The sequence below is a fragment of the Crocodylus porosus genome, unplaced genomic scaffold (assembly GCF_001723895.1).
Source record: "Crocodylus porosus isolate Cpor-Errol unplaced genomic scaffold, CroPor_comp1, whole genome shotgun sequence".
NCBI lineage: Eukaryota > Metazoa > Chordata > Crocodylia > Crocodylidae > Crocodylus > Crocodylus porosus.
The window spans coordinates 72,305,970-72,318,188 of NW_017728931.1; the positions used below are offsets into that span (position 1 = coordinate 72,305,970).

At 43.0% G+C, this 12,219-nt stretch overlaps 1 protein-coding gene across 1 annotated transcript in view; it reads right to left on the reverse strand.

The window, feature by feature from the left end:
- OTOGL (otogelin like) overlaps nucleotides 1-12,219 on the reverse strand; it is a 170,165-nt gene that overhangs the window by 102,333 nt on the left and 55,613 nt on the right. The window contains exons 21-24 of the mRNA XM_019543930.1: nucleotides 7,230-7,304; nucleotides 5,963-6,015; nucleotides 5,087-5,249; nucleotides 1,212-1,319 (exon numbers count right to left, since the gene is read on the reverse strand). Of these exons, the coding sequence (XP_019399475.1) occupies nucleotides 1,212-1,319; nucleotides 5,087-5,249; nucleotides 5,963-6,015; nucleotides 7,230-7,304 (399 nt within the window). The remainder of the gene's footprint in view (nucleotides 1-1,211; nucleotides 1,320-5,086; nucleotides 5,250-5,962; nucleotides 6,016-7,229; nucleotides 7,305-12,219) is intronic.

Below are 12,219 nucleotides of genomic sequence, written 5' to 3' on the forward strand. Positions count from 1 at the left end.
ATACAGAACATTTTTCAGGCTGGTTTGTAAGGCACTTTAAATTTAACGTGTGGTCAGGGCTGACAATACGCTGACCTTTAGTCCTGGGATGAAGATCAGACCGTGATCTGGAATAGCCCCAGGCCTCTAACTGTTGGCCCAGCCAGAAGGTAGGGGAAGCCAAAGCGCTTCTGTGGCTATTTTAAATCCTGTACCCAACAGTCCCATCTGCACTGTTGGGTATGGGGCATTAGAGGCTCCTGGTGGGGGAAAGCAAAGGACTTCCCCCTGACGGAGATTTTAAACACCACAGCTGAAGGGCTGTGGCCAGGCTGCCAGGCTTGGGGGGATGAGAAGCTGCCAATGGGAAGCCCTTCTGGCTTCCCCCAGCTCTCCTGCCATGCCCAGCCAGAGCTGCTGGGTATTAGGGTTTGGCAATCTTCTGATTTTTGGCCCTGGCCTGGCCAGCCTCAGGTTCAGGACCTAGGGCTATTAGAGCTGACTAGGGCTGACTGTCAGCCCAGACAGCCCTGGGTGAACAGACCCAAGGCTGTCTGGGACAGGGCCAACAATCAGCTAACTTCCCGTTCCAACTATGGCCCCTTCCCTTGGGACTACACTGGGGAGTTGAGCCAGTCCTGGTGCATTCTGGGACTGGAGCTGATAATCATGGTAGGAGATATGATTTGGGGATCAGATCCCATCACACCATTAAAAGAATGCAAGCTGACAAAAATGCAAGTGCCAACAGACTGTGTATCCAAAGTACATGAGATATAGTACACAAGTCTCACTGCCAGTGCATGCCAGGTTGATGCCCTGTGAAATAGGGCCAAATACTATTTTCCCCCTATTTTTAATAATTTAAAGCTATTTAATTGCTTTATTAATTTTTTAGAGTAATTTTCTCCTTTCATAGTCTTGTCACTGGGTCAAGCTCTCCCATCTCTGAACAGTAACTTAATTGGCAAATAGCCCCCAACCCTTACTAGATGATAGTGCACAAGTTAGGCCAGAGGCTCTAAACGTCCACTTTACTCACTCACTCATCCTACTTTGTTTTGTTAGGATTTCATTGGGTGGCTTTTTCTGTTTCTTTTCTCCACTTATTCTCTTTCATGATGTTTCACCCTCTCCATATGCATACCATTGTGTTCCACCGTAGTTAAATATGCTAACTTCAGTTAATTTTATCATTAGGCATGATGATTTAAATAATGGTAGTCACTTACCACGTATAGCAAGGTGTAGCTATCACTTCTCCTGACAGATATTCCCTGTCTTTCCAGGTACATGGACAACTATCAGGAACATAACATTTCCCTTTATGTTCTGCCATGCTTCAAAATAAAAATAAATACATAAATAATTATTTAAAGTAAACATCCCACTACACAAGCTCAAAATTGTCTTTTACAGCAAAGGTTTTCAAATGTGTTCTGTAAAGTGCTGCTTGTAGTAGCAGTCAAAAAGTTCACACAAAGTGTACTATTTTCCCAGTATCACTATAAGTTCTTAGGATAGACATCTATTTCCTTTCAGATAAATCATGACACAATTTACTTCATAGGATTTTTAAAAATCAGTGTCTGGAAGGAGGTCTTGAAATAGAAGATGTGGAAAGGAATTAAAAATTGAATAGAAAACTTCAAAAAAATTTTGAGGGCATAAGTATTACACAATCTGAGGTATAGATCCTATTGTTCCACACCACACATATATAGATTAGAATTAACACTGGTGCCTTAAAGTTGTAGTATTGTGCATTTTCAATTGCAAGACGACTGTTTTTTAAGTCATTTAACCCAATTGTCACTGGGGCCATTCAACCCAGGGTCCTCAAAGAAAGACACAATTAGATCCACTGGATACTCTTACTTAATACATAAGGTACTGAAGCCTAGGACCTGCTCTCAGAGTGAACAAACTAGAATATTTTGCCCTAGAAAAGGTCAGGGCACATGGTAGGGAGGCACTTTACTTTACAAAGAGAGAATTATCTTTTTTAAACTGTATTTCAGTCTCGTTACATATAAACTGTGCATCAGGAAGCCTATTAGTAACATTTTCTCTATGCAAAACAAGAAACTTCTGACCCAAATATTTTGGAAAGAACACTGTTCATTTCTACTGGTTTAAGAACAAAATACCCAACTGATCTCTTCATGTTTGGACAACATGGTTGCTTACAGATGTAAAAAAAAATCTTGAACTTGACACCCTCACGATGAACCCAGCGCATGCCCCAAAAGAGGTATCATGGCAGTTGAACCAGGCTTGCCCAACGTCTGTATAGATCAGGCACTTTAGTGGGGTTTTGCTGGCACTTGCATCTAATAGCTAATTGAATCAGCTTTAGATAAAAGTGCCAAAAAACCCTGCTGAAATGTCCAATCTATACAGATGCTGCAAAGCCAGGTCTAACAAACGTGCTTCTTCTTCAGGTAAAGGGTTGTTTGTTTTTTTCCATATCTGTCAGCAACTTATAATCTAATACCAGTAAGAGCACTAATTTAATAATTAGGTTTTTTCATATAAACAGCAAAATAAATGCCTATTCTTTCATTAAAAAAACCAAGTACCATCACATTTGATCCCCTGTGATTTGATGCAAGTTATGATGATAGAGAATTGTACTTCAGCTTTTCAGACTGGTCTCCTTTTATCTATTATTCAGAAAAGGAGGATCAAGTAATCTATTCTAGTTATGAAGGGTGTAATCCTACCTAGGGGCTTTTAACTTTGATTTTAAATTGGGGAGGGGGGTGGAAATATCATGCTAGCTTTCATAACACTGTTCAGGCAGCTTGACAGTTTGATTTGTTGCAAGTGTCACGCTGACAGCTTGTAGGGAAAAATGCATTTGTAATACTCTAAACAAGTTAACTGTTAGTAATGGTCAAACCAGTGAGCAGCACAGATGAATCCTAGGGAGAAACAGGCAGGAACAGTTAGTAAGTTCAGAGTGGTAAATGGCCAGTATTGTGCTGTAGGCAGCAGTGATGTACAGTGCAGGAAAAGTGGCTGGAGGTTCACTGCTGCTGGGGAAGATGGCCCCAGTTTTTTTGGTTTGGGGTTTTTTTTTTGTTTGTTTTTTTGCTGCCAACATGCAACAAGTAGCCAAAAAAACCTTAGTTTTTCCGTGGCAAAAAAAATGACATATCCCTCAGCAGCACCAACCAGCAGCCACTACTCCTTCATTGTGTATCACCACCACTGCTTCTTTGCTGTTCCTGCAGCCAGAGCCAGAGCTGGTGCTGCTGCAGTGAAGGTGCAGGGTATGGAGGACGGGGGACAGTAGGGCAAGATCTGCCCCTAGCTCCATTCCAGCACTTCCCTTCCCTCAGGCAGTGCCTGAGGCTCATTACATACATGTTTTTAAGTAGTAGTATTAAAAGAAGACTAGTGAATACTCATTGTTTCTTAGACTTTTAGGTATGTTACAAGTTATTAGAAGATGGGGCTGGGACAAGTTCCTACGGTAGGGTAAAAATTTTTAATCAGAACTCCATTAGGATCTGATCTACTCACTTATGAAGTGGCTTTGCCAAACTCAGTAATAAAATTCACCACTGATGTAAACAGATACCATTCTGCTGATGGAGTCACATCAACTTATATCTATGTATTTGGCCCTTCAGACTTAAATCAACTGTGTATCATTGCGAAAGATTTGGAACGGACTTATAATTTACAAATCCTGTATACTTAACTGGATTATTGCAATGCTTTCTATATACAGGATTTCCAGGAAATACACTCAAGAAAAAGTGGAGCAGTAAGAAATGAATCCTGATATATACACTTTACAGTAAACCTTTTGAGAGTCACTTCCTTTGATGTCCTGGACTGGACCCCCTACAGAGCTAAGCAAACTGGTTTCAGGCAACTATCCAAGCATAAGAGAGAAAGAAACACTGGCTGGATTCAAAAGGCAGCCACTCAAGGGCAGGAAAGAGAGTTAAGGGGAACAAACAGAAAACCAGCCCCCAGAGGGCAGAAAGATATGAGATATGCCTGCCTCATATTCAAGTAACACAGGTATGTACATAGACCTCTTGTTTTAAAAATCCTGTTACGTTGTGCTTTGTTCTTTTGGTTAAACAAACAGCATATCTCTTTTCTTTACAAAAGCTGTTTTGTATCACTGCAATCCATCAGTCAAAGGGTCCTAAAGGAAAGACCCCAGGTACCATATCTAGTCAGATGTTCTGGATAAACACAGGGTGTTCTTGGATTTTCACCCTACATCTCAAAATGGGAGATGCACAAGGTTCTACATAACAGAAGACAGAGGCATAAGGCTCCTCATTAAGGGATGCATTTAAAAGAACAAGAAAATTAAGTAGCAGATCCAGGGGGGAGAGGGGAGTGGTCTAGTCACATACACCCTTCCACTGTGCAGCTCCCCACAGCCCTGGACACCTGGGTCTGCTGCAGAGTCTGCACAGGAAGTGAGCTCAAACCAGGTGGGGTCAGAGGGGGAATGGAAGATAGAAAGAAAGGCAAAGGTGTGGCTGGAGATCTGAAGCTAGTGGGGAATCTTCAGGCACCCCAAGCATAGAGCAGGCTCAAGAAAGGGAGACCTGCCACCACACTGCCCAGCTGATCCAGATGCAGGAGGAGCTGTCACTTACACACAGTGACAACAAATTAAAGCACATCATGTCAATTTTAATAAACCTGTTTAATTTAGTGAAGATGAAACCCCCATCATATGTACAAGTGCCCCTAAAGGTCATTCCCAAAGGGGAGCAGCTCTGTGGGTAGCCGGTCCCTAGCCAAGGCCAACACCCTGTGGTTGGGCAGGGGTGTGGGAGGGAACCAGGGGGAGGAATCTTACCAGCCTTGGAAACTGGGGGCTTTGCAACAAACCCTGCAGCCCTAGGTCACATCTGCCACACATCCCTTTACAAAATCTTAGATCCACCTATTTCATTACATTTCAGTAAGTTAACAATATGATGGTTTCAAAGCTAAAGAATATTCAGGCATAGTGCTATCAAAGGAACAAAAAAGAAAAAAAGACAATACTGCAGGGCATCCTTGTAAAGCAAAATTATTCTTATCCTTCTGAACGTACCAAACACACTGAAAAGTGACTTACCCTGGGGGACAAATGCAACCACTTGCACATGGTGGGGGAGGAACACAGCTGAAGTTCATAACAAGATTGGCACAGGAGATCTCACAGTTCACGCCAGCTGCAGGTAAACCAGGCACTTGATATCTGCAGTCATAGTAGGTTTTTCCTTCAGGGCACACACGAACTTCAGACATAAAATACATATTAAATAATATCAAATGCTATTTTACACTGAAGTTTGTTTTAGTTCACTGTTTAATTAAATAATTACTTTAAATAGTATTTTTAAATTGCAGCATGCATTGGTTGTGGGATACTATTATTTAAGTAGAACTTTAAATTTTGTATTCTATGAATTATATAGATAAAAGGTATTAAATGGTTAGAAGATTCAAATCTGTCTGCCTATAAATTATATCTAAACCAAGATCTAGGGTCTGATACATTAAAATCAACAGGAGTCTTAACTATCACTTTGGTATGCTTTAGATAAGTCTCTTAACTGGCTCAATTTTTTCAGGAATCCTAGAGAGTAACAAATCCTATCAGAAGTCCAAATGAAATATAACCTCCTTAGCACCTCTGAAAAATCAGGCTGCTTCTTTTAAAACCAGAATATGGATTTGGGGGCCTAACTTTATATCCCTACATTTGAAAATGTTGGCCTGTGACCTAAAACAGAATTTTTAGAGGCACCTTTCATAAGCGACTATAACAATTTGCACTGTCAATAAGACTTATGCCTCAAGATCATATAAGTCATGGTCAAATAACTTTAAATAACAGAAATTGCTATGACAGTCATGGTATTTAGAGGTCTGTGAATATGGAAAATTAATGTTCAATGGCAATCAGTTTATCTGTGAAACTATAAAAGGAGTCAAGAATATAAATCACCTGCAGATGATGTAGCAGTTTCCGTGCATTTCATTGTTCCATTCAAACACTGGCTAGAGTAAAAAAAAGCAAACAAATAATCTTAATTCCAGAAAAAAGTCACACAACTGCTGTGCATGAAACTGCTTTTTTCTAACATTTCATAATTATGCAGAATTATAAAAAATACCCAATTTAAACAATTCCATAAGAAATGTTGAACTCCAGAAAGATAAAGAAGCTACCCAACACTTTCTGGGAATTGAGGCAGGAACCAGGTGTTTTATGATATTGGTAATGTAATATAATAAAATCCTGCCATCTTTTTCAATTAGAGGGAATCTAGTCTATGAAATTGCTCATCAAGCAAAATTGGAAGAGAATACTCAGACTTTAACAAAAACAGAAATTCAGAAAAAAAAAATAAAAGAATGATTTGGTCCTATTTTTAAAAAAGCCATTTGGAGCATTGTAGAGGTGATACTGCAAGAAAAGAATGAGCGGAGTTGCATTTTGGTTCACACATCAATTTAATGGACAATTGATATGCAGTCAAAATATCTTTATTACTGACGAGAAGCAAAAATTTTTGTGGGCGATAGCTTTTATTGGACCACCTATATGACAAGCTTTTGAAGTCAAGACATTCTTCTTCCAGTCTTGAAAATGTTATAACAAACCAAAAAGAACCCATCTCAACTCTAATAATTCCAAAGTGGATTATCAATACTCAATACTAGCAAAAAAAAAAAAAAAGCTTTACTTATAAACCTGGCAAGTTTGAAATCCTGTTCTTGACAGTTTTGCTATTAACTTTGATGAGTCCAGGATTTCACCACTAAGACACCTTAACATGGGATGTTAACCCACAAAGCTAATTTCATACTTCAAGAGGTGGAATCACACTGGGGAGATTTCCTCAGAATTTTGTCATGATTGGTATATTAGTACGCACAGCTCCAAGAACAATAGTGTGACCAGTTTACACATAGTTTGAGATGCTCCAGGCTTCTGTACATACAGGACTTAACTTGTGCCTGCTTTTATGTGTTATCACATATTAAGAACTTCGGCAACACTAAGCTCTTGATTTGCCTTTGTAATTCCTTTCTTAAATGAAGAATAAATTGTATTTAATCTATTTTAAGATTTCCTTTTCTACCCATGCCAATTAAAAAAGGTCCTCAAGCCACTAGACCCTGATTCTGCATGGAAAACCACACAAGGACAGGATTCTCCCAGCAGAAAAACGTCTTTAGAGAGTAAGGACTGTAATACTGAAACCTACCAGGAACCTGATGGTACAGGCAGGATTTCTCCAGACTGGAAGGTTCTGCCTTTGTAATAACAACGGCAGCTAGATCTGTTAAAAAAAAGTTTATGCATGTGATAATCAAAACAAAATTTATTTGTATTGGATTTCATTTGTTTATCAAGTCCTTGTACTTGCCTCTTAATTCACTAATTTATATTTACAGTGAAAACTAAATGTAAATAATGAAATTTTGGCCCTTTGTAAGTCACTGGAACTTTTGCCAGGATTTCACCCATATCCTGGTTTGATCTTCAAATTGTTTGTTTATTCTGCATGCTGCAGCCTCACAAAACATATTTTCTTCCCATTTATGGAATGAATACAGCAAGATATAGTTTGGTACAGTCTGATTTCAGGGAACAGCTTTAAGTATCATTTACACATAAGAACAGTCATCATTTTTAACACAGGTCCATCTAGCTCACTGGCTTGTTTCTGGCATGTTAATGCCAAATGGTTCTGAAGAGGGTGCAAGAACCCTGCAGAAGGCATATGAGAGATAATTATAGAATCATAGAAAATTAGACCTGGAAGGGACCTCAGGAAGTCATCTAGTCCAACCCCCTGCTCAAAGCAGAAACCTCCCCAGCTCAATCATCCCAATCAAGGCTTTGTCTGACTGGGTCTTAAAAACCTCCAAAGATAGAGATTCCACAACCTCTCTGAGTAACATGTTCCAGTGTTTACCACCCTCCTAGTGAGAAAGTTTTTCCTAATATCTAACCTAAACTTCCCTTGCTATAACTGGAGACCACTGCTCCTTACTTTGTCATCCATCACCACTGAGACTAATCTAGCTGCATCCTCTTTGGAACCACCATTCATGTAGTTGAAGGCTGCTATTAAATCCATTTCTCTTCTGCAGACTAAATCCCAGTTCCCTCAACCCCTCCTCATAAATCATGTGGCAGCCCCCTAACTATTTTCATTGCCCTCTGCTGGACTCTCTCCAATTGTCCACATCCTTTCTAACTGAACACAATACTTCAGATATGACTCTCCGACACTCTTATCAGTGAAGCCCAGTATGCCATTAGCCTTCTTGGCAACAAAGGCACACTGTTGGCTCATATTCTGCTTATTGTCCACTGTAACCCCCAGGTCCTTTTCTGCAAAGCTGCTGCCCAGCTAAGCAGCCCCCCCCCGTACATATGATTGTTCTGTCCTAAATGCAGGACTTTGCACTTGTCCTTACTGAATTTCATGAGATTTTTTTTGGCCTAATCCTCCAATTTCTCTAGGTCTCTCTGAATCCTAACCCTACCCTCAAGCATATCTACTACTGCCCACAGCTTGGTGTCATCTGTAAACTTGCTTAGGGTGCACTCTATGCCATCTTCTAGGTCATTGATGAAGATATTGAACAAAACCAGCCCCAAGAATGACCCCTGGAGCACTCCACCTGATACCAGCTCCCAACTAGACATCAAGCCATTGACTACTAGCCTCTGAGCCTGATGATCCAGCCAGCTTTCCATCCACCTTACAGATCATTCATTGAACCCATACTTCCTTAGCTTTCTTGCTTGATACACTGCAGAAGACTGTATCAAAAGCCTTGCTGAAGTCAAGGTACGCCACCATCCACTCATCTCCCCACATCCACAGAACCAGTCATCTCATCATAGAAAGCAACCAGATTGGTCAAGCATGACTTGCCCTTGGTAAATCCATGCTGACTAATCACCTTCTTCTCCAAGCGATTAGAAATGGATTACTTAAGGAATCTGTCCCTATAGTCATCAATCAACAATCCTCCACAGTTGAGGACAATTATCTTCCATGATTGCTTTGTCTGCGGCTCTGAAGATGGCTGATGAAGCTGATCCAAGATCAGGCTCTGCTGCAATTTGAGCACATATTTCTGTGTGGAGTGGGTGGCTCTAAATTCTTGATTCATGCCACAACATGCTGGTTCTGCTGCTCCCACTTCTCTATCTCCTTTTATCACCAAGAGGTTTCAAAGTACTGAGATCTTCGCAGCAGACTCTGCCTCCACTTGGGGGGTGGGGGATTGCAGGGGCCCTGGATGATGGTCTTCCATGAGTCTTCCATTTTTTCCAAGCTGGACTTCAGGATGTTGCTGAAGCACTTTTTCTGCCCTTCTCTTGAGGGTATGCCTCAACAGAGCTGGAGGAATAAAACTTGCTTCGGAAAACTAAAGTCGGACATCTGGATAACGTGACTAGCACAGCAAAGTTGATGTCGGATGATTATTGCCCTGATGCCCATGGTGCTTGCTTGTGAGAGAAAGCTAATGTTGAGTCTGATATTGCAATCTTCAAATGCCTGTTCTCAGGTGTCCAAAGACTGCACTTGCACTTTTAAGGCTATGCTGGATTTCTTCATTGATGTCAGCCTTCTGAGAGAGATGGCTTCTGAGGTGCAGAAAATACTCAGCATTCTCCAGAGTCTCACTGCAAATCTGAATTACCTGAGCTGGGGATTGCTCAGTAAGAGCTTGTTGATGGAGTATCTTAATCTTCTGAATGTCAGTCCCATTTTCTTCAGTGCCTTGGTAAAGACATTAACAATTGCCTGAAGGCAGTAGCAGATTAATATTTATTAGGACCCTGGGCAAACAAAAAAACTGGAGGCCCCCCACCAGGTTTCCTCTGTGCCCACCAGGGAGCTGCTGCTGGGCCCGATGTGGCCCAGCCCCTCCACCCAGCGGGTGTCAAGCAACCAGGGCTGCAGTCCCCCAGCACTGTGAGATGGGTCAGGGCCAGGGCATGGGCTCCATGCCACCCATAGTTGCCTGCCTGCCCCTCTGCTGGCCCTGGCAGGGGCAAGGGGGCTGTTCTGTCTCAGCAGTGCTCATGCCAGCAGCCACCCACAGACTGTAGAGAGCAGAAGCAGGGCCGCCCATAGGGTCTCCTAGCAACAGATAGCTCCAGGGAGCCACCACCACCCATACAAAGTCCTATGTCCATCCCCAAGCCTCTGGCCCTGCCCCCAGCTGGAGGGAAGGAGGCATGCACTGCCTGCCCCAGATGCCTGTGGCCAGGATGCCTGTCTGGGTCAATCTGCCCCTGGAACCCCAGGGGGCCTCTGATCGGCAGGGGCCCCTGGGCCTATGCATTAATCCACCCCTACGTCTGAGTGAGCACACATTACAGCACCATCAGCGTACTGGAGTTCGATGCCTGAGGTTGGGGATGGTCTTGATTTTAGCTCAGAGTCAGCTGAGATTAAACAACTTTCCATCCATAGTTTAGCTCCACTCCAACTGGAAGCTTGTTGGTGGTCAGATGTACCATTATGGTAAAGAGTATTGAGAAGAGTGTTGGAGTGATGACACAGCCTTGCTTAAATCCCGTCCTAACCTCAAAGGGATCTGTGATAGATCTGTTACTGAGAACCACTGCTCACATACTGTCAAGGAGCAGGCAAGATGAATTTTGCCAGTGATGAATTGGGGTGGGCAGCCATACTTCAGATGGATCCTCCACAGTGCTTCTTGGTTGATAGAGATGAAGGCTTTCATGTAGTCAAAGAAAACCACGTAGAGAGAGTTTTCTATCGTTCCCAGCATTTTTCCTGCAGCTGGTAGGTAAGCACTGAAAAATCATGTCAGTTGTGCCTCTTGATGCCTGAAACCCACACTGAAATTCCAGGAGGAGTTCTTCGCAAGTGAAAGGAGACTGTTCAGAAGGGTTTTTACAATGATCTTTCTGTGGTGGACAGCAAGGTGATCCTTCTATATCTTCCACAGTTGGTCTTGTCTCTTTTCTTGAAGATTGTCACAATGGTATAATCTCTAAGGTCATTTGGGATTTCATCATTCCAGAACATTAAGATGAGGGCATGGAGCTCTAATCAAGTGCCTCTCCTCCTGGGCTTGAATATTTCAATGGGAATTTCATCAGCTCCAGATGCTTTGTAATCCTTCTTCTACTTAGTGGCTTTCCTAACCTCATCAGAAGTTAGAGGGATTCCAAAATCATCTCTGACTGGGTGTTGCAGGACGGATTTGAGAGCACTCTCATCAGCAAGAGAGTCTCAACAAAGAAGGTCTTCAAAATGCTCCTTCTAACAGGTACTGATGGCTCCCCTTTCCTTGATCAGGTCTCTTCCATCCTTAGATCTGAAAGGGGTTGTTCCCAGAGTGCTTATGCTCAGACAGAAGATGGCTTTGGTGGCATTGGAAAAACCGTGCATAGCGTAGATATTTTTGAGATGTTAAATCTCCTTCACTTTGTCTTCCTATCATCTGTTCTTCATATCACAGGTCCTCATTTGGACCCCAGCCTTGGCCAGAGGAAGATTAAGGTTTATTAGTCCCCTGGGCAAACAAAATTGGAGGCCTCCTCCCCCTGTGGGGGCTGGATAGGGGATAGGGGGATGGGGGACCCCTCCCCTCCTGGTGCTGCCTCTGCCTCCATGCCCCATGGGGGAGGCTGGGATGGGCTGGGGGTAGGGAGCACATGCCCACCTCTTCTTCCTGCTCCCTGCCTCCCTTCCCCGCCATCCCTGCCCCCATGGCCAACAGGGTAAGTGTGGATGAGGGCTGCCTACTGCCAACTCAGGTCTCTCCACTCTACTGCTTTTGCCCTGTGGGCACCCTCACTCCCTGCCATGCACATGGACACACACTCTCCCTACCACAAGCACACACACTCACTCTCTGGACATGGACACACAGACACAAAGACACTCTGCCTGCCACGAACACATACACACACTGTCCCCTCACAGGACCTCCCCTCTGCCCTAGCTCATCCTTATGGGGGCATTTCTTCTCCCCACTGCACCGTGTCCCCAGCCCCAAGCAAGGGGATGGCAGGCGCTCATCTTGGTGAGCATGGCCAGGCCACGGCCAAGCAAGTGGGGCCGTGTGCTGTACTCAGTAAACTACTTCTGGTAGCGCCACACTGGCCACACCCCAAACAGTTTCCCTTGCAGGCTAGACTGCTGCCCACCTACAAGGGGAAAACTGCCATTTCCAAGGAAACTCAGGCAG